Raw genomic sequence first — 21,856 nt, 5'->3', positions numbered from 1 at the left:
TCATCTGAGGGAAGTAACACGTGTGGCAGCTCAGCTTCCATCCCCTCGGGCTGTCCTGTGTCCTCCCGAAGGCTCCTGGGCCCTGTTGGGCCGAGAGGAGGCTGAGTTAAAGCTCTGCCTCAGGGATGTTTTCCCTGCTGTCGTGAGTAGGATCAGGAGTGACTCACTGGCTCCACTGCTTTTTGTGTGCTCTTGTTGTGGGAGCAGCAGTGAACTGATGAGGAGCAGGTACCAGCTCCTGCAGGGTGGCACAAAGGTGCTCTGTGCCCTGTGGCAGCCCTGCCCTGCGGAGCAGCTCCCTGTTCATGGAGCTCCCAGATCCAAAAGGATCAGAGCCTTGCAGGCCCGAAACCCCCGAGTGTGTCACCAGGGCTGGAGCTCTTCCTAAACGGTCTCTTCCCCTCCTCCTGATTTTTGTTCCTGCAGAGGGAAAGCTAAAGTTAGCAGTGCTCCCATCTGTGACTGTTCGTAGAGATGTCCCTGTGGTAATTTGAAATGCTAATTACAATCATATGCCTTATGAAGAAAATATTAATCAAACGTGGTTGAAGCAGCCATTGTGAATAAGAGTGAAGAGTTCATGGTATGTGGTTATTTAAGGCTCAGGCACTGAGACTTGCTGAGATTTAACCAGAGCACTGGGACAGATCCTCCTCCTTTCTGTAGCTCCTGATTATTCCCCCGTTAGGCTCCCGCTTCCTGCAGAGCGAGGCCGTGGATGCGAGTGTGGCAGATGGACGTGGCTCAGGAAGCAGATGTGGCACATTCTGGGCTGAGGAGGGGCAGTGCAGGGGCTGCTGGGGATGGGATGGGATGGGCAGGGGCCACATGTTCCTCAGGGATGCTGAAATCCCTTGGCTGTAGAGTCTGGAGGAGGGGGAGGATGGGATGGCAGCAGAGTCGTGCACGTGGGCACCGTCTCGTGAAGGATCCTTTGTGTTCCTGCCGTGGGTGGCTCCGTGTGGCTGCAGGGACCCTGCCCATGTTCGGGTGGCAGTGACAGCAGTGACATTCCTCTGTGCACGAGACTTTTGCTAAAGAGGTAGCTGGAGCTGTGGGGGAAGGTCTGTGGTGAGGTGAGCTCAGGGGGAGGGTAGCACCTCCCTGCAGTGGCCTCGTGGCTGTCAGGTGGCTCCTCAAGGCCGGTGAGCCCTGGCATTGGTCTGCTTATGGGGGTGAAGGTGGTCTGAGGCTTGTGACCTGTGTAGGAGAGGGGACAGGGAGCTGCTTGGTGGCCTGGCTGTGAACCTGCACCGTCACCTTTGTTCTCCTCTTGGCTGGCTGCATTTCGGGCTGTGCTCTTTGGGTGGTGCTGAGTTGAGCAGAGCAGCGGGGCCTTGGTCCTGTTTGGTGCTTCTGGGAGGTTTTGTAGAACCCAGACCAGTCACTGTGAGCCTCAGCCTCGATGGAAGGTGACATTTGGGGACAGCAGGGCCACCTCCTGCTCTCCTTTTCCCCCCTTCAGCACCCAGAGCTGCTGTGTGAAGGATGTGAGAAGGGTCACCCCTCTCTTGGTTCTGTGTCTGTAGAAAGACCTGTTAAATGCTCAATAGTGCTGGGAAAATCAAGGAGTTTGGTTTTGATGGCAGCTGGTTTTATTGGAGGTATAAACTCCAAACTCTTGTGTCTGTTGCTGTTCAGATGAGTTTCCAGGTTCTCTGGTGCATTATCATTAGTGTTTTTAGTAAAAACTAACAATCATTCTCTAATTCACAGTAAAAAAAAAAAAAAACCAACAACAAAACCCCACTAAAAATAATAAAAGAAAATAAAAAAGACCAAATGTCTTTAATCCCAACATTCTAGCAATTGGTTGTAGTTATGTGTTAGGAGACAAGGCTGTGGAACAGACTGTGCTGTTGTCTTCAGCGTGCAGCAGATGCTACTGACAGCTCCCGGGAGAAACATTTAATCAAGGATCCGGTTTAAACAGGGGCCCTTCTCTTCACCAGTGGGCTGGAACCCAGGTATTGCTCCAGAGCACACTGGAATTAACTCAGGAAAGGGGTGGAAGAACTGGTGTCACACAAACATGGTTTTATGGCAACGATGAAATGTCACTTTCACGCCTTACATTGCATCCTGAAGCTCTGGGTGCCAGCAGAGGAAGGTGCTGCCTGCCACGGGCTCTGCCTCGCTGCCCACGTGCCCCGGTGTCACGAGGGGCTGGGACAGGCTCTGCTGGTGCACTGGGGGTGAGCTGGGACCATCGATGGGCCCCAGCCCAGCACGTTCCTGGCACCAGGTGGAGTCATAAAAGGGTTTGAGGTGGAAGGGACCTTAAAGCCCATCTCATCCCACCCCTGCCATGGGCAGGGACACCTCCCACTGTCCCAGGCTGCTCCCAGCCCCAATGTCCAGCCTGGCCTTGGACACTGCCAGGGATCCAGGGGCAGCCCCAGCTGCTCTGGGCACCCTGTGGCAGGGCCTGCCCACCCTCCCAGGGAACAATTCCTTCCCAATATCCCACCTAACTCTGCTTCCCATCAGCTCAAGGCCATTCCCCCTTGTCCTGTCCCTCCAGGCCCTTGTGAGGTCCTGCTCCTGCTGCCTGTCTTGCAGACCTGCAGGTGATCTCCAGGTGCTGGGAGAGGCATTGGCTCTGCACTGATGTGTCCTCATTCCACGGGAACAGGCTGGGATTGGGGCCTTGCTGGCGTGTCCTGCTGCTGTGCACAGCTCTTGAGATTCCCTAAATTATGTTAATCTTCTGGATTACTGGAGAAAGCAAGTGATTGTCCTCTGCAGAGAGGAAAGGAATGTGAATGTCACCGTCCCCTGTGGAGCAGGGATTGTGAGACACTCAGTTATCAGCTCACGCCAGGCAGAGCTCACCCTAAGCTTGGGATCCCTGTTCCCAGAGTCTGTGGCCTCTGTGTCCAGGGCAGTTGGGATTGGCAGCTCAGAGGCTTCTGAAGGTGTCCCACAGGTCTGGCTGGGCTGAGGGGTGGGAAACAGCAGCTGTGCTGTGAAGGGCATTCCCCAGGGAGCATCCCCCCGGTACCAGAGTCTGTGTCCCTCAGGCTGGGAACCAGCACCCACCAGAATGAGCCAAACAGTTGCTGCTGTGCTGTGGTTCCTTGGATTCTGCAGGGCTCCAGGACAACAATTCACAGAGAGGACATTGTTTACTTTTATGTGCTGGGGAGCTGAGATCTGTGTGTGAGCAGTCCCAGCTCACTGAGCTGCTGGCACTGTCCTGCCCGTGCCTGTGCTCAGTGACAGTGGCAATCACTCCTCTCCCAGTTTCCTCTGCCTCTCTGCCTGCCAGTTAAACCCTGTGCTTTGTCTCTTCTCTCTTTTAGATGAGTCAGACTACCAGACTGAGTACGAGGAAGAAGTTCTGGACAACCAGAAGGATGATTATCTCGATTTCATAAGCAGCCAGGTTGAGGAAGACTCTGACTCGGTACGAACCGTGCTGGAACAAGCAGTGGCTGGTCATTGTTGAGTAGTGTGAGGTGGAGGTGTTGGGAAAGAAGCATCTGGGAGGGACTGGCTGAGGACGACTGTGCAGAAATGAGTTTGCTCTTTGTTAGTACAGACACTAAATGGCACATGCTCACTTTGCTCAGATCAGTCCCTGCCATGTGTGGCAAAACCTGGGCACAGTTAAATCCTGGTCCTGCAGCTCCGTGGGTTTGTTCATGAGGTGGATCAGGGCTGGAGAGGCTGAGGGAGCTGATTTCCTCCAGCTTGAAGGAGAGGAGCTGAAGGGAGGATCTGCCAGCTGCCTGTGGGGTGGGTAGGGAGGAGGTGGTTATGGAGAAGAAGGTGGTTATGGAGAAGATGCCCAGCAAAAAGCCAAGAGAGGACAGGCACAGCTTGTGCTAAAGAAAACCCTGCCTGGGGACAGTGGGAAATACTGCCCTGTACACACAGCTGACACCACCCTGGGCTGTGCAGGGAGAGGTGCAAACTCCACCCTTGTGGATACTTGAAAAGCAAATCCATGCCCTGAAGAATCAGCTCCAGCACTTGAGTCAGCCCTGCTCAGAGCAGATGACTGGATTTATCTTCCGGAGGTCCCTTCCAAACACAGAGGTTTGATTCTGTGGGACAGCAGGCCCACCCTGAGGTAAATGTGAGATGTGGTGTGACCCCCAGGCTGAGCAGCACGGCTCAGACAGGGCACATCCCTGCTGCTCTGACTGCAGCAGAGTTTACGAGGTGCCTGTTGTGTTAGTCATGAACAGCTCCTCAGTGGGAGCACGAGGATGGATTGGGAAGGCTCCGTGTGAAGGTGTCAGTGTTTTGAAGAGGAGCTGGAGTGATGTGGGTTCTGTTTGCTGGGCTTATCTGAGCTGGTGGGAAAGAAGGGGAAGAGGACAGGTTTTATCCAGCTCAGAGAGGACACTGAAGGATCAGTTTGTGCTTCCTTTTCTCCTGCAGGATGAGGACATGCAGCTGAGGAAGCGCAGGAACGTCCCCAGTGAGGAGGGCCAGGCGAGCAGCACGGGAGAGCCGGGGTAGAGCTCGGGAGAGGCCGAGCTGCCAGCTGAGAGCCACAGCCCATCCTACTGACAGAGCAGCCCTATTTATTTATTTAATACTTCACCAAACCAAAACAACACCCAGATGAATGAAGCCAGAGTTCATCGTTCTCCAGCCAGGGCCAGGCACTCAGCACCGAGCACAACCTGCACCGTGCCCAAGTCCCTTTGGAGCTCCAGGGAGGGGGGGCTGCCGTGGGCCCTGCTCCTTCCTGCAGGTGCCAGGAGCAGCAGTTACTGATCACAGACTGGCAGAGGGGAAATGTGCAGTTCAGAGCTGCCTTGATTTTTGCTGCTGTGTTTTTAGCCACTGCTTTTACCGCAGAGGCCCAAGGAACGCCAGGATCTCCCCCTCCAAGGTGCTGGGAAGGCTCCGAGCAGCAGCACTGGAGAGAGGGAGGGGTTTGAGGGGTTTGTGGGTTGCAGCGTTGCTTTCTTTTCATACGAATCAGGTAACTGTGTAATTAACTCCTCAGTGACTTCCAGCCACGTACTGGTGAGCAATGCTCTGACAGGAGCAAATCTGAATGTATTTCACTTGAAATCTAAACCTAAGAAATTACTGGGAAGGGTGGCCACAGAGCCTGGATCCTCGAGTCACCAGCAGGACATTTACTGATGGATCAAGGAGCCAACACTTGCCGGGCAACTCTGGAATCACCACTTGGCTGTACTTGCCCTGTTGAATTAAAGTTACTTTGCTGGATTGAAATGTCTGGCTGTTTCTTTGCATCAGGTCCTACAAAGAGAAAAGTTGTCAACAACTAAGAGCCCAACTTGCCTCTGCTTGTATCAGACTTGCAAAGGGACACACGGGGTTTCCAGCTGCTCACCCCAGCAGGAGTCACTCCGGGTATTGTCGGGCACTGGGAAGGAATCTCCAGTGCTCTGTCCCCAGGGCTGGAGCTGTCGATGGCAGTTGGAGCTTGTCCAGACATCCCCTGGTGCTTGCTCAGCCTGTGCCACATCTGTCACTGCCAATGGCTGCATAACCGAGCTGATCCTTGCTTTATGTAACCTCCAGCTCAGCTCCAGCTGTAGGTGCTGTTGCCTTGAAGGGATTTGTCATCCAACCACAGCACCGAGGGCACCCCCAAAGCTGCTTTCTTCCCTCAGCCCTCCTGGCCCTCGAGGCAGCAGCCTAAGGCCAGAAACGTGTTTGGTGGCACCACTGAGGACTAGGGGCTGTAAAAGCTGTAAATTGACCTGTTCTCTGTATTTAACCTCCTCTCCCCTCCTGGCACAGGCTCTCCTTTACCTGCTCTGTGTTGTGTTTTCCTCTTTCACAGAATCCCAGATTGGTTTGGGTGGGAAGGGTCCTTAAAGCTCAGCCCATTCCACCCCCTGCCATGGGCAGGGATGCCTTCCACTGTCCCAGACTGCCCCAAGCCCTGTCCAGCCTGGCCTTGGACACTTCCAGGGATGGGGCATGTCCATGAATGTGCAGCCTGTGCCCAGGGAGGCTGCTCCTCTTACACAAAATGTTATTTTCAAGTGTCAGAGCCCCAGGTCAGTGTTTTGTTCTCAGGTGAGACCACCCCGCCTGGCCAAACCTCCATGCAGCTCCAGGCCCCTCCAGAAGCAGTGGAAGCAGTTGGAAACCTTCCCTGCAAGGATCATCCAGATCTTTGATGCAGATTTTGGTTAATGCAGGTGTGCAGAACATGTTGCAGTCGCTGGAGGCTTTTCCTTGCTATTGCAAAGAATTCATTCTTACAAAGAAAACTTAAAAATGGTTTTAGAAGTGAAGGTGGACCAGCTGGGGGCTTCTGTGGAGGCACAGGCTGCCTGTGGAGCTGGAGAGATTGAATTTCTGTTGAGGCTGGTTACAGGATGGTGATGCTGTTACAGGAAAAGCTCTAAGCTGGAAGTGAGTGCAGGTGAGTGCCCACCTTCCAGCAAATCTGCTCCAGGCAAACGTTTCCTGCAGCAGCAGAACAATTCAGAGCTTTATTTTTCTGATGAGGGGATGGCAAACCAGATGTGAGGCCCTTCAGTGTCTGTGTTTGTAGGTGGTTACACTGCAGGAACCTCTCCCTGGAAAATGGGGATTAGAACTGGAGCACAAACCCCAGCGATGACTGAGGTCCTCTGGCTGCCCTTACCAAGCCCGTCCTGGGCCATCTGCCTCCAAAGGATACAGCTAAAAGCAAAAGTGCCTTCAGCAGAGGTTGGATCCAACCTCCTGGCAATGGACAGTGTTTGTCACACCCCTGTGCTGTGCTGCTGGAGCAAGGGCTGATTCCCTGTGTTCCCTCTGCCCAGGGCATCCCCCAGCCAGGGGCAGAACAGGTACCACAGGTTATTGTCCAGAAGAATGAGAGCTCTGTCAGCCTGAACCCAGCTGCTCTTCTTCCAGGAGACCTCTTCCCCTCTGTTCTAACAGGTAATTCCTTTCTGGGCTGTGTGTTTTCCCTATAAACATCCTGGCAGACAGATGTGCTCCTGGAGCCTGGGTGGGAACTGCTGGGCTCATGGAAGGAGTCACAGAAAACAGACCAATATTGGGTTCCTGAGTGTATTAATTAGAGCCTCTCTATTTGCTCTGTGCCCTGTACCACAGGGAAACAGCGCTTAGTTCAGCTGTATGAATTCAGAAGATGAACCTCTGATGTGAGACTGAAAGTCTCTCCTAAATAATTGATCATGTCTTTCCTCCCTGCTGCATCTTCCGGAGCTGAGCCCTGGACATGAAACCAATCTGTTCTTCCATGCTGAGGAACGTAAACCAATAATGGGACAAATCTAAAAGCAAAACTGTTTTTCCATCTTGCTTTGCTGCTGGCTGGGTCCTGCCCAGCTGCCTGGCTGGGCAAGGCAGGGTCCCAGAGGTGCCAAAGGTGAGCCTGCCCCATGCTGCCCCTACACCCAGGGGCACCCCGGTGGCCATGGGTGCAATTCCATGGCAGGAGGTTTTAATCAATCCCTGCCCACGTGCCCCAAGGAGGCAGTGCTGTGTCACCCCTTTGTCCCCCAGGCTCTGCTTTGCTGGAAATGCAGTGGGAGGAGGGTGGCTGGAAGAGCCTGAGGCTCCTGGCTCCTCTCTCCTGGCCCAGGCCAGGTGCAGGCTTTGCCTGGAAACCACCCTGCAGTTTCTTCATGGGTGTGTGACATCCCCAAAAAGGTGAAATCTGACCAGTAGTTGATTAATTTGTCTTTGCTGGAGGAGCTGAAGCAGTTGCTGAGGCCTGAAGGCTTCATTGTGGGTGAAGAGGACGCAGAGCTTGTTCCCACAACAAATCTGATGCCAGCCAGTGCCCACCCTGAGGCAGCAGGGTCAGAGCAAGGTCCTGAGGAGCCACAGCCACGAGCAGGAGCTGCAGGGGGAATGTTCCCCTCAAAACCTTTTGGTGACACATCTGGTGGGGGTAAAGCCTTGACTGAGCTTTCAGAAACGTGTCCCAGCAATGGATTCACAGTGGATCAAGCCCTGATCCTGCTCGGGGGCCTGGGCTGAGCCCCTGCCAGCAGCCGGAGAGGCTCTGCAGTGCCCAGGTGCGGCAGGGGACTCCAGGCAGGGATTCGGGAACCAGGCTCCCTCTGGAGAGGGGATGCCATGGAGGAGGGAGGGTGTTCGGGGTTGTCCCCACCGAGGGCTGGTGGCAGTGGCACTCTTGTTCCCACAGGCAGCACCCTGGGGCTGACCTCCTGCAAATGGCTCAGTGCAAGCAACAAACTCAGCTGCTTCCTTAAAGCAGCCACACGAGCACCTAGAGAATCTCCAGTGGGGTTTAGAAAGAAGAAGGAACATGAGTCCAAACCCTCCAGGAAGCCCTGCCCAGGCTGAGGGAGAGTTTTGATCTGTGCTGTGGGGCTCTGGCTCATGCCCAGCCGGCTGTGACAGCTCCTGCTGTGGCTTCTCAGGTTTCTGTCCCTGTGTGGGGCCGATGTGTCTGTGCAGCCCCTCCGGGCTCTGCTCCACAGGCAGGGACGGCCAGGCTGTGGTGGGCCCCAGCGATGCTCCTTCCCTGGCAGACGTCATTCTCCCTGCGTGTTGTTCCCAAATTAATCTCATCCTATTTACTGGTGCTCCCTGACCTCCCCCAACGTGTGATTTTCCCTGCGTGCCACCCGAGGGCTGTGTTTGAGCTGTCGAGATGCGGGGGCTTGGCTGCGCCGCTGGGTTTCACTCGCTGTCGCTGGAAGAGCTGGTGAGAAAATCAGCAAACACGAAATATACGGAAAATATTTTTCTCTCCCTCCAGGGCTCCACGTGGCAAAACTGGCACCTGCCACTGCCTCTATCCTGAGAGCCCTACCAGAATATGACCATGGGGTGCCAGGTTTCACCATGGTGTCCTAGGGCAGGAGGCATTGGCAGTGGTGAGTGTCATTTGTTTGATGAACAGGATTTTGGGATGTTTTGCTGGCACCAAAGCACTGACTCCCATAAATATCCCTTCCCAGCTGATGGCTGGTTCTGCTGCCACTGGGACTGGTGGGGTTTGTGTTCGTGCTCTTTGTCCCTGTCCCCTCCTCAGGTCATGGAGGGTGTGACCCTCTTTTCCCCAGTGGCCTTAATTTGGGTTTTAGGAGAGAATATACCATAAATACATATAAATATAAACATACCATAAATACATATAATACCATAAATACATATAATGCCATAAACGCACCTATGTGTGTGCCAGGATGGTTCCTGGAGGTTCCTTGCAGGCAGCAGGAGCAGCATTCCAAATGCTGGGAAGGCACCTGTGGCCTGAGTGTCATGTAGCTCAGACATGGCATTTGCACGTGGCAGAGCCACAGTCACCACTGCCACCAGCATCAGCAGGGACAGCTTTTAATTAAGCCTCGTGCACTCAGGGGTTATGGACAGGAATGAGGTTCCCATCAGGAAGCAGCTGGGCCCCCAGCTCTGGAAAGGTTGATCCATAAGGTGGGACATTTGTGTCCTTTGTGCCCTCCTGGATGGCACAGATCCCCCTGGCACCAGGCAGGAGTTGGTACTGGTGAGGCACCAGTGGTGGAAGTGCTGCTGGAAATCCATATTTTTGGGAATTTGTCCCTGGCAGTGTGGCTGCCGGGGAGGGAGGCTCAGCAGCGCCGCAGGCGCCACAGTCCTGGCGGGGCCGAGCACAGCTCCCCGCTGCAGCACGCGTGCGGGGATAATTTGGGATCAGCAGAAACACCAAATGTGCATTAATTTTAAATGTACCATAAATGACAGATTTTTTCCTTGGATAAGGCACATTAGATGTGATGCACAACCCCAGGGGAATGTGCTGAGTAGGGCTGGTGCAGCTCGAGCAGCCCTGACCTGGGGCGAGCTCCGAGCTGTGCCCGTGCTTGAGCACGTTGCTGCTGCATAGGCAACTCTGGGTGTCACAGGTGACCCCAAATGCCCTGTTTGCCCTTGGCATTGCCTGCCAGGCTGCTCTGCAGCCTGCTGGACCCAGGGAGGCCCAGTGATGTGCTCTGTGGCACTGGCTGTGCCTGCGGCTGCGTTCGCATCCAGCGTGAGGTGTTCACTCCATCCAGCAGCGTCCGGCTCTGGGTGGGCTGAGCTGCCAAACCCTCCTTCCTCACAGTGACTAATGGCTGCCTCAAGGCACGGGCTCTGGGGGAAGGTTTCAGCTGATCACTGCCACTGCCAGAAGGGCTGTTTCTGCATTTGGAATGAGAATTTGCCCAGCCTGTGCGGGGTGTTGGCTCTTGCGTGGTCGGATGAGCCAGGGAAGGAGCCGTGTGTCGGCTCTGTTGTCCTTGGTGTCATTGTTCTCAGTCCTGTCTTGGTGCTTTCCCCTCTCCCACCGGTGTGGGCCTGCTCTCCCAGTGTGTGACCAGGTTGTTGCTGCTGTTCCTCTCCCCAGGTAGGTGCTGGATTAGCTGGAAGTGGCTGGCGGGTGACTTCTCTCCCCTTCTTGCCCGTGGCTCAGCCCTGGCACTGTCACCTGGTGGCTGTAAAATCTCTCTCCTCCATTTGCATCCTTGCTGGAAATAGAAAGCTTTTAACGCAGCAAAGTTCAGAAAAGCTTCTAGAGCAGGGCCAGCAAAGCGATGGACCCCTGGGATTTTGGGGGTAATGAGGCAGGAAAGAGCTGCCAAGGAGGAGGTTGTGCCAGCCTTGTGGATCAGTGCCTGGGCTGCAGCCACGAGTGCTGACACGGGGCTGCACAACCCAGGGCAGCCACAGCCGCCTTCGAGACTCGTGCTGGGACACAGACCCAGTGCTGAAGGAGATTTTGGTCCTGAAAGCAGAGGGGAGAGCTGAACTTTGCAGGGGTTGTTGGGGTGAGTATGTCCCTTTGTGGAGCTCTTCTGCAAGCAGTGAACCTTGCCATGCACTCTCAGTGTCAGGAAAGAGGTTTTTAGAGAGCCCAAGAGAGAAGGTCAGGACAGATATATTGGCTGCCCAGTGACACTGGGAATGGAGCCATGGGCAGGGTGGATACCAGAGCCTGGGCATGGTCCACACATCCCAGCAGCTCCACTCCACATCCCTGGAAGTGTCCAAGGCCAGCTTGGAGCAACCTGGTCTAATGGGAGGTGTCCCTTCCCAGGGCAGCGAGATGCTTTAAGATCCCTCCTAACCCAGTCTGTGATTTTATGTTCACCAGAGCCAAGCTGGGGGCTCCTTAAGGGCCAGCTGGGCTGGCTACACAGTTTGGCCCACTGGGAAGCTGAGCTGTTGAGGATAACTCCCTTGGGCACCCAAATCCAGGCTGCATCCGTACCAATCTGGGAGTTACTGATTTTTTCTGAGGCAAGGGAAATGTGGAAATGCAGAGCCCAACCAAAAGGCTGTTGAGTCCCTGCAGAGCAGCAGCACCCACCTGGGAGCCCTGCACATGTCCCTGCTGCAGACAGCCCTGGCTCCCACAGGACCCTCCTCCTCCTCCCCAAAATCTGCCCCTGGGTTCTGCGGAGAGAGCCGAGCACCACGTGCTGGGGACAGGGTGCCCTGGGGGAGGCTGTTCCTGGGGCTGGCAGCATCCTCCCAGCACGTGGGGACCCAGCGGGGCGAGAGCTCTGCCTTCCCAAAGTAGGTCACGCCGTGAACTCGAGCGATGTCGTGGGCAGAGCTAAAAATACCGGCGGAGCCGAGCGCTTCCCCGGCAGCTGCGAAGGGCCACGGCCTCGCCGGGCCGGGCTGCGGCCATCAGAGGGTCACCAGGGCCCTTGGGCTGCTGGGGCCAGGCTGGCTGAGGAGCAAGTGATGGAAAAGCCCCTCTGGGCTGCAGGTGCAGAATCCACAGGAGAAAATGTCTCTGTGCCGGTGGGGTATAAACCATTGGAAGTCACCTGGCAGCTGGGCCCCTGCTCCTCGCACAGACCCTCCTGCGGGCCTGGGATATCTCATTTCCAGCCTCCTCATCTGCCCCTCAGAAAACCCCCTCAGCTTCCCTTCATTCCATGTTCACAATTACCGGCAGAAAATGATGTCGAGGAGAGGAATGTAACCCCAGCCTGATGCAAGGGCTCAGCAAAGCAATTCTTTTGGGAAAGTGAGTGGTTTTCTTTTAGTGTCATGCTTGTGGAGGGCACCAAGAGGATGAGGACAAGTGGTGCTGCAGGGACAAGCACGGATGGGTTCCTGTGCTGCTCTGAGGTGGAAGTGGCAGTAGGTTCAAGCTGGAGCCTGTCCCCATGACTTGCACTCCATGGGGTGTCTTCTTGGGGACTTTGTCCATCTCCTCTCTGGGGCCTTGTCTGACTCCTTTCCCCTGATGATATCTAGCTTCTTTGCATCCCATCTTTTTCTGATGAAAGCTTTCCTCCCATCCTTTTTTTGGATGAAATGTTTCCTCCCAACTCTTTTGGATGAAACCTTTCCTCCATTCCTGTTTGAAAGCTGCCCTATTTTAACACTGCCAAGTGAAAATGGGTTGTGCACAGAAAAGATCCCAGTCGCTCTGTAGAACTTCTCTGTCATAATTATTCACTGCCAGTCCTTCTGCTCCCAGCAGCTGTATAATTTATCAGCTGTGTTTTGTGCTCATTTCTCAATCAATGATGAAAACATTGATTAGTGTCAGGCTGGGACTGACTCTGGCAGAATCCCTCTAAATCATCTCTGTTCACTGACGAGTCCTTGTTTTGGAGCTGGGTTTGCAGCTCTCCATCCAGTTAATGTGGGCTTTATTGGGATTGTATAGCGCTAAATTTGTAATTAGGGTGTCATAGGATATTAAGTCAAACACGTTGCCAAAAGCTAAGCAAATAATGGCTGCATGGTAACCTTTATCTACAAACTTGCAATTTTCTCAAAGGACGAACTGAGGCTCATTTGACAAGACACTTTCCATTACACCCCGCTGATGGGTGTATTTTTAATCCCTGAATTCTATATTAATTGAATCCTCTGTGTCCTCTCCATTTTTCAATCTGGATGTGTCGTGCTGGACTGAGCAGCTGTTAACCAGGACAGCCGAGCCCCCCGTCAGCATCCTGCCAAACCTGGCTTCTCCCAGCAGCGGGAGGAGGCGGCTCAGCTCGGCTCGGTGCACTGCTCCAGGGCCCTCAGGTGCAGCTCACACAGAGCTGCTGGTTCAGAAACCTTGCAGATGGCACCCGAGATGCTCTGGGTTCTTATTAGACCACAGACAATTTCGTCATCCTCGTCTGACATTCCCATCCTTTCCATACGCAGAAAGGACCCACTGGGGGCCTTCACACTGGCAAATCTCCTCATCAAGGAGTGCTGGGGCCTCTCCATGCTTGGAGGGCTTCAAAATTCACCTGGGCGATCCCTGAGCAAGGCAGTGTCACTTTGACATCAGATGCTGGACTGGAGACACCTGAGGTTGCTCCTGACCAAAATCCTTTTATGCTTCTCTAAGTCTATGAAATGAGTCTATAACATCATTCATGTTTGTTTCTAATGCATTTAGTGAAGAACTCTTTACTCGCTGTGGCTTTGCCAGACATGGATTTTCCTCTGTCCATTTACCCTCCCCTATCAACACCTCTGCTCCATAGCCTGTTATGGTGGTTGCTGCATATGGATCAGTACTCCTTTCTTCCTTTTCATATTTAGCATCATTTTTCTTCCATTGGCTGTTTTCGGGATGGGCTTTCAGCCAAAGTTACATTTTCTTGACTCTGCAATATCAGTTTTTCTGCTCTGTCTCAAGATCGACTCAAAGAACTGCTATTTTCCCACTCTGCAAAGGGTTTTTTCCCTTGAATTCTCAGGATTGTCACCATCTCCATGACGTTTGTGAGGATGCTGGTTCCATAAGTGATGAAGAGCCCAGCAAACCCTATCAGGCTATGGGGTGTTAGGTGACTCTGTGGCATGTCCCAGGCAGGAGCAGCCGTGCTGAGCCCACCCCATCTGAGCTGGTGCCCAAGGGAGGTTCTGCTCCAGCTGGTCACACCTGCACTGCTCTCCCTGGAAGTCTGTTCCACTGCTTCACAATCCTTACACAGTTTTTCTTCAGGTGGAACCTGAATTTCCCCACCCACTGCTCTTTGCCCTGTCCTGCCTTCAGCCTTGTACATAACCAGAGTGTGTTGCTTTAATTTCCTGGGGTGAATCGGTCCCATTTTCAGCCTTTGCTCACAGGTTGCACTCTTGCACCATCTGACCCCTCCTGGTGCTCCCCTTGAGCCCTCTCCAACCAGTCCAAATCCCCCCCGAAGCATCCCAGGCTGGGGTTGTCGCAGCCCTGCACAGCCCGCACACAGTGGCTCTGTTACTGTGTTATTTCTCACGCCACGACGTTCACCTGTTCTGCACAACCACAGCACTTTTGACTCTGGTTCTGCTGAAGATTTGCAGCAGCATCCAGGTCCTTTCCTGCAGAACAGTGATGGATTGAGCTGCTGCCCATCCCAAGCCCGCTGCCAAATCCCACTCAGCACTGCTTTGAATCACTACGAACCTTTCAGGGCTGCTCTTCTTCCTCTCCACAGGACAGCTTGGAAGTGGGACAGGAGCAGGGACAGCAGAACTTGAATGCACACTGTGGCCACTCCTCTCCTGTGCCTTGGGCTATTTTAGTAGCAATTGTGGGATTTGTTCTCCATGCCAACAGGATCTGAGCTAAAAGGCTCTTTACTGCTTGTGCCTTTGTGTGATGCTCCAGCTGAAGCAGATGGCCCCTATTTTGCTACACCCTCACCATGGCCAGGAGCTGCTGAGGGCCCTGAATGTGTGTGCATCCCTCCTCATCCTCCAGCTGCGCTTTCTGAGTCATCTTCCCCGCATGTTTCTCCCTGCTCTCTCCCTGCTCCTTGCTCTGTGCAGGATCGGTCCCCATGTGCCCGACTGCTGCTCCCTTGTTCAGCCGCATGGCAGGCAGAAGCACCAGGTCAGAGGGAGCTGTTCCTGCCATGCTCTGGGCTCCATGGAGAGTGGGAACTGCATTTCCAGCGCTTTGGATGTGCCCTCAGAAGCTCTTCCAGCTTCCCTCAGGTGTGTCAACCACACCACTTGGTGGTTGACCCCACAGCTGCTTGGTGTCATCTGCTGGAAGCACCCCGATCCGATGTCTGTGTCACTGATGAAGATATTTGACAGCACTGACTCCATACAGACCCCTGAGGGACACCACTTGTCACTGATCTCCATCTGGACATTGAGCCATTGACCACTACTCTCTGGATGTGACCATCCAACCGATTCCTCATGCACTGAGCAGTCCATCTGTCAAGTCCATATCTCTCCAATTAAGAGAGAAGGGTATTGTGGGGGACTGTCTCAAAGCTCTTACAGAAGTCCAGACAGATAACATTTTCTGTAGTCCCCTTGCCCACTGATACAGATAATCTGAGCCCTTCTGCCGGCAGGTGTTTCATTTCAGTGGTTTCATTTCTGCACTTTTAGATACAGCAAGGAAGGGTTGGACACGGTGCAGGGTAGGGTTGGAGCAGAGTTTTGGGAGCGAGGTGTTTCCAGGGACACAGTCACACAAACTTTCCCATAATCACAATATTTTTTCTTCCATCTTACATATGACGCAGTCGCTTCAAACTTCAGCTCTTCTTGTGCTGCGTGGTGCCAATGTCAGGACAAAGTCAGGCTGATATTTTGCCAAACAATGAAATACTGAGATGTGGATGGAGCAAAAACTGAGTAATCACTGAATCATTGAGCAATCAATTACCACCCGATCTGTTCCTGGAGCTGTTTCTGGAATCCCGACCTTGAGGAACTTCCATTGTAAGGGCCAAGTCCTGCACCTCCACAGCTGCTGAGCAGTCCCTGGGATCCCTGGGAGTAAAACATGTCTCTGGTAGGTATGAAATTAGTTCCCTTCACCAGGAGGGTGGTCAAGTGTGGGAACAGATCACCCCAGGAGGGATCAACATCCAGCAAGTGCCTCAGTATGTGCCAGACTTCCAGCAAGGACCTCCAGAGAGCCTTCACACCAGGGCTTCCAAAATTCTTTGGAGGAGTTAAGGAATCTTTTCCCTATATGGCATATCCATGTTGTTGTTTCCTTTGTTATATCATTTGGTTTTATTATTTATTGTATTTTATTCTGAGGGACTGGCTTATGTCAATTTGATGTAGCCATTAGGAATGAAATGACATTGCCATCCTGCTCAAATACTCCTTCCTACAGCTGCTGCTCCTGGCTTTTGTTTCTCTCCACCTGCTGTACCATTTTAAGGAAGAAAGAGGTATATAAAATTATGCTGCTCTCGAAAGGCTCACTCTCCTGTCATCTCTCCTGACCCAGAAACGTGGTGTCTCACCCAGAATCTTCCTCTCCAGGGCAGAGTGAGTTCCCTCGCAGGGATTTAGGATCATGCTTTTGAAAAGATCCACCCAAGGGATGGACACTGACCACAGCAATCACCTGCGCTGAGGCTGTGTCTTTTCTTTGTTCAGTAGCCACCACCCCTGGAGGGATTTAAAAGATGTGTGGATGTGGCACCTGGAGACATGGTTTGGTGGTGGCCTTGGCAGTGCTGGGGGAATGGTTGGACTTGATGATCTGAGAGGCCTTTTCCAACCTCAGTGATTCTCCCATGCTGATACTTCATATTCCAAGCCCTCAGTCCTGACAAGGCTTCCATTTGAGATAAAAATCTAATAAATAAGAGGCATGGCTGAGCACTGAGACATCTTTGTGGCTTGCCTGTGACCCGGTGTCACCTGGCTGTTGTAAGGCCAGCGAGACCTGGGTGGAGTAGCCTTGTCAGGGAGGCAGCTCAAGGCTTCAGCCAGCAGAGTAATAACTAATTGAGTGTATTTCAATCATGAGATCCACAGAAGGAGAGCAAACTCCACAGAGGAGAAGGAAATTGCATCTTAGAGTAATCTGAATGTGGGTAGATAATTAGGCCTATATTTCATGGGAACATTTGCCGGGCAACATAATGAAAAGGCCAGCAACATAATTTTCTTTAAGTAGTGTGATTCCTCCCACTGGGGTCGTGCCGTGCCAGTGCTGGTGCTGCACTGCAGGGAGCAGGGAGAGGCAGTGCCCAGCCAGACGCTGCTGCGCAGCGGTGCCAAGCTGAAGCCTGTCCTCCCCATCTCTAATGCCCGCTCAGAGAAAGCTGCTGAGGCTCCTGCCCTGCAAAAAGATGGCAACCCCACAGCCTCATCACTTTCCCACCTTTCCAAACAACACGTGAAGTCTGCTCAGGTTGCAGAGCCAGGCAGACCCAGCGCTACTCTGGGAGTCTCCCAGTGGGAAGCCAGGCTGCTGCTACTGACCGAGTTTGGAACTGCTTGTGCTCTGAGTCCTTGCTGATCCAGCCCGGGAGGTCAGGGGAGGCTGCGGAAGCAGCTCTGGGGCTGGGATTTGAGGGACACACAGGTGTCTGTGCCTGGGAAAGGCTCTCGTGGCCAGCAGGAGCGCGCTGTGCCCCCAAGCCAAGCTCTGCCAGAGACAGGCTGCTGCTCCCATCCCTCAAATCCCCCCAGACTAGGACTATGCGTGGGAGGTAACCCCCCAAGACCTTTTTCAATGTTTTTTTCCAAATTTGGGATAAAAAGCTCTGCTTTTCCCTATCCTCCACCCACAGCTGAGCACAGAGCCTCCCTTCCAAATCTCCAGTTTGGGAGGGCTGCTCTGGCTTGCTCTGCCAGGACCTTGCTGCCTTGTGCAGGAGCAGACAGATAATATAAAACAGCATCTGACCTCTTCATAATGCTGGCAGAATTAGAAGACTTGGGAAAATGTAGTGGCTGAGGACGATGGAGGAGAGGGTTTAATCTTTGAGCACAGCCCTGTGGTCAGGGTCTCGGGGGGCTGGGTTCCCCTCCCAGCAGTGCTGCCCTCAGCAGCACATCAGGGCTGGGACATGTCACGTAGCAGAAAGCAGGGCTGAAAGGCTGTACCCAGCCCTGGCAATTACTGATTAGGTCTTTCACTAAAAATAGCTGGGGGTCAGCTGGCCAGCATGGGGGCTGAGTACCCTGCATCCCAGCTGGTTTGGAACTGTTCACCCAGGGATTGGGAGACTACCTTTGGGCCTGGGTTTGAACAAGCTTTGCTGATGCCAAATGCTTGGCCATGTAAGAACAGCTTACAAATGAATCCACTCAAAGCAAAACCATAATTCTTGGCAAAGTCCAACTTGTTAGCTATTGATGTTGCTTCAGTGATATATGGCCTAATTTTAATTACACCAGTGTTGGGAAAGTTATTTTCTTACAGGACCTCATTAGAGTGAAGTTTGTACTTGATGAATTCAACAGCAACATCTTGAAGGGACTAAACTGGCCAAGCAGGAAGGTGGAGAGATGATACTTGAGTGACCTTCTGGCACTCAGGAGACCTTGAGCTTCCCAGGCACTTGGCCATAACCACTGTCTTCAAGCTCCTTCCAAACAGTGCTGTGTGAATAAACCCCGTCAGCTCCTCCATCTGCCTCAGTGTTTTATCACCAGCTCTCAGGGCTGCTGGGGCTTGTCAGAAGAGTTTAACTGGGGCACAGTGTTTAGGACAATGGGCACATCAGTTTGTCTTCTCTTTTCAGTCTTGTGCTTTGCCCTTTCAGTACCAACACACTCGGGCCAGTTGTTTTGTGCAGAGAAATGGGAGCAGAGGGCAGGGGGCTAAAAACATCCCTGCCCTGTCCTGTCTGTGCCACTTCTGGGCTCGGAGCACATCATGTTCCTGGGGAAGCACCTGCGCCTCAGCTTAAGCTGTGGTGATGTGCAGCCCTGGGAAATGTCCCTGGGGAGAGGACACACACCTCCCTTGGCACTGCTGACCCTGGTACTCTGCCTTCCCAGGACCTGAGGGACTCTGTCTTCTCTGCAGGGACCACAATCCTGGTCTCAATTTGAACCACAGGAACTGCAGTCATCTCACATGGGCCATTAAACACCCCGCTTTATCCTGGTTTTATGCTTACACGCTGCTGAGTCCCTTCCCTTCTCCCAGGTTTATATTCCCACCAAAGCCAGGGGCCAGCATGAGGCACAAATGCAGCTGGGGTGGGCAGGATGATATTCAGCTGAACTTGGAGGAAAAAGAGGCTCTTTCTGAGGATAAGTATCAGTGCAGGGCCCAGTGCTCGAGGAGCTGGGATTGTTTTTCTCCTGTATCTTTATCTTTGTAATTATCTCCTCTGGATGTCCTGAACCTATTGCTTAGTTATTCACTATCATGATGTCCTTGGATAAATCTTCAGTGTCTCATGTATTTATGACCCTGAATGCCTTAACATCAGCAGCGAGCTTGGTCACTCCTCTTTTTCTTTTCCCAATTAATTTTCAAGATTATTTCTGAATATGCTGAAGTGAGCAGAGCCCTGCCCAGGTCCCTGCGGGGCTCCTTTCCAGTCCTCCCTCCATTCAGCATCCTGCCTATTGAGAGCTGCTCTTTCAGAATCCTTTAACCAGGTATTTATCTATTTCAAGGCTTTTCTTTTAATCCCATGGTAGCCTCATTCCTGTAAGAAACTCATGTGACAGACCTTTTGGAAATCCAGGCAGACTATACCACATGCTTATCGACCCCTCTAAAGCATTCCTTTTTTCCAGGAAAATCAGCTTTCTTTTCTTCCCAGTATTTCAAATGTATCCAACTCTGCACTAATGGGATTCTTAGTGACAATTTCACTTTGCCCAGGAGGGAACCTCAGACTTCAGGGTCTGTCTGAACCCCAAACCCTTTGCATTTGTCACCTTGAAGCTCTCAGGCTGTTACACACAGTGATTACATGCTACAATTAAGTAATTAAACTGTTTCACCTCTGAGCTCTCACTGGGCACTTAGGTGAACCATCTCAGCCCGGTGCATTTGCACTCTCTAGTTTGGCTATTTATTCCTCAACTTCTTCTGCTGACACTTGAACACGAGCCAAATCCAATGCCACGTCCATATAAAGATGACTTTTGGCACAGGAACATCTCCAAGCTTTTCCTCACTGACTACAGATGCAAAATATTCATTGTTTTTCTGTTCTGACCTTATCTCCTACGAATGCTTCTCTTGCACCACAGCCAACTTCTGACTCTCCAGCTTGACGTGCTTGAAGAAGTATTTATTATTGTTTGCCTCTCCCTTTTGCAGGTTGCTGCTGTGACTGGTTTTGTCTTGCCTTACTTCTCCTTTTTTGCATTTAAATTGTCAGGATCCACAGTTTTCGCTCGTTTAGACAAAAACGGCTTTTCTAAACATAAAAAGATGGGTTCCTTAAAGTCTGAGTATCAGAATCTGATCTAAGACCTAGACCTAATCGGACCTTATCGCCTAATCAGGTTTGAAGTTCTGGGTTTTGCACTGGACAGAGATGTGCTGTTTGGTTTGACAGGATGCAGAGACACCAGATTTTCAAGTGTGATGCATTTCTCTGGACAAAACCCATCACTGATTGGGATGGATTTTGCCTGGCTTGGGCTTCATGGCAGTGCACCTTCCCCAGTGGAAGGAGGGAACCTTCCTCTGGCCAGCTGTGATTGTTTTGGAAGCTGTTTTGGGGTGAGATCCCATGAGAGCCCCACGAGTGGAGGTTTGGGGCTCAGCTGGAGGGGCTGTGATGCTCCCGGCCCCCTCGGCCCATTTGCCTGTGTGCATGTCTGGGAGGCCCTGTTGCCATGGAGAAGCCATGGGAACTGTCTGCCTGGCTCGCCTGACTTTTTTCCTAGCACGAAGCAAAGGCATCTCTCCAGCTGCAATGAGCCCCCTGGCTGCCTCCTCTTCCGGAGTAACCCGGACCCCTAAATGCCTGGGATAAACCCGAAGGCAGGGAAGAAGCAAAGAGCAAGAGAGGAACCTGCAGGGAGATGGGTGATGGCTCCAGGGGTGCTGTGGAGTGATGGAGCTGGGTGCTTCTCCACGGCACACAGACCAACATGGGGAATTCTCAGTGGATCTATGGAAATCTTTCCCTGTGAGAGTGGTGCAGCCCTGGGACATGGACCAGAGCATTGTTTGTGTCTCCATCCTTGGAGGTGTTCAAAACCCATCAGGCCAAGCCCTGAGCAGCCTTCAAAGTGAGCTCTGCTCTGGGTTGGACCCTCCCCAGCCTCAAAGAGGGAGACCTTCCTGGGGAATGGGCAAGGGAGAGTTCGAGGGAGCTCCAAGAGGCACAAGTAAGAGCAGTCTGAGCATGGGATGAAGATGGAGGCATCCATCTGGATGCTTTTTAATTCTGGGAATTGGTAGCACTGGGCACAGCTTCATGGAGACTGTAACTGCTTGCATGGCTCCAGCTCTCTACAGGTGCGTTTTTTTCCTGTTGCTCCTTCAAAACAGATGGATTCTCTCTCCTTCTCTGTTGTAGGAACTCTTGGGTGACGTGACTGTGCAACAAAAACCAGGGTGGGAGGATAGTCATGAGTAGAAGTTTAATGGGAATTGTTTTCTCGGGCAAAAATCCAATGTATTGAGGTTGGGTTTTGTTTTATACACGAAAAATGTCACTGTGAGCAACTTTGGGGTGTTTCCAGGTAGATCTGGTGGGAATTGTGCCAGGGATAGAGCAGACCTGCCTGTTAGTTTGGAGGGTGAGTTGTATTTTTAAGGAATAGCATTTGTTTCAACTAGCAAAATATTTAAACATAGAAATAGAGAACATTTCCCCATCTAGTTTACATACGGGAAAAAGGCATTGGGAAGCACAGGCTGACCTTATTGTTTAAGTATTTCCATGTCTTTATTGTGTTCACATGGCACAGCTTAGGTCTCAGCAAAGATACAGCTCTGAAAATTTGCTATTCATAGTGAATTCCTCAGATTATGATAAAACTCTGCTTGGTGAGGTATTTGTATGCTGCTCCTTGTGTCCACACAAACCAGGGGAGTTGGGTACCTTCTTCATTTTTTTCCCCTCTCTCTACAGAAATTATTTTTCAATGGGTAGATTAATAGACCAAACAGACTTAATTTGTTGAAATCCTCTTATATTTTCTTGCAGATTTTACTTTGGAGTCTATGGAGAGAGAGGACTGAAGCTTTTCCCCTTCTTTTCATGCAGGTTCTCTGAAGGACAGTGAACCA

The 21,856-nt window shown here is 52.3% G+C and overlaps 1 protein-coding gene across 2 annotated transcripts in view; it reads left to right on the top strand.

Annotated features, from left to right (window-relative positions):
- The window catches only part of PNPLA7 (patatin like phospholipase domain containing 7), a 117,821-nt gene extending 112,616 nt beyond the window's left edge, over nt 1–5,205 (top strand). For both annotated transcript variants that reach the window (XM_039561815.1, XM_039561814.1), the window contains exons 35-36: nt 3,306–3,409; nt 4,393–5,205. In XM_039561815.1, the coding sequence (XP_039417749.1) occupies nt 3,306–3,409; nt 4,393–4,473 (185 nt within the window). In that variant the 3' untranslated portion in view covers nt 4,474–5,205. The remainder of the gene's footprint in view (nt 1–3,305; nt 3,410–4,392) is intronic.
- Nucleotides 5,206–21,856: the final 16,651 nt, after the last annotated feature.

The sequence above is a fragment of the Corvus cornix genome, chromosome 17 (genome assembly GCF_000738735.6).
Source record: "Corvus cornix cornix isolate S_Up_H32 chromosome 17, ASM73873v5, whole genome shotgun sequence".
Lineage (NCBI taxonomy): Eukaryota > Metazoa > Chordata > Aves > Passeriformes > Corvidae > Corvus > Corvus cornix.
This window is presented reverse-complemented; position numbering and strand designations above follow the sequence as displayed.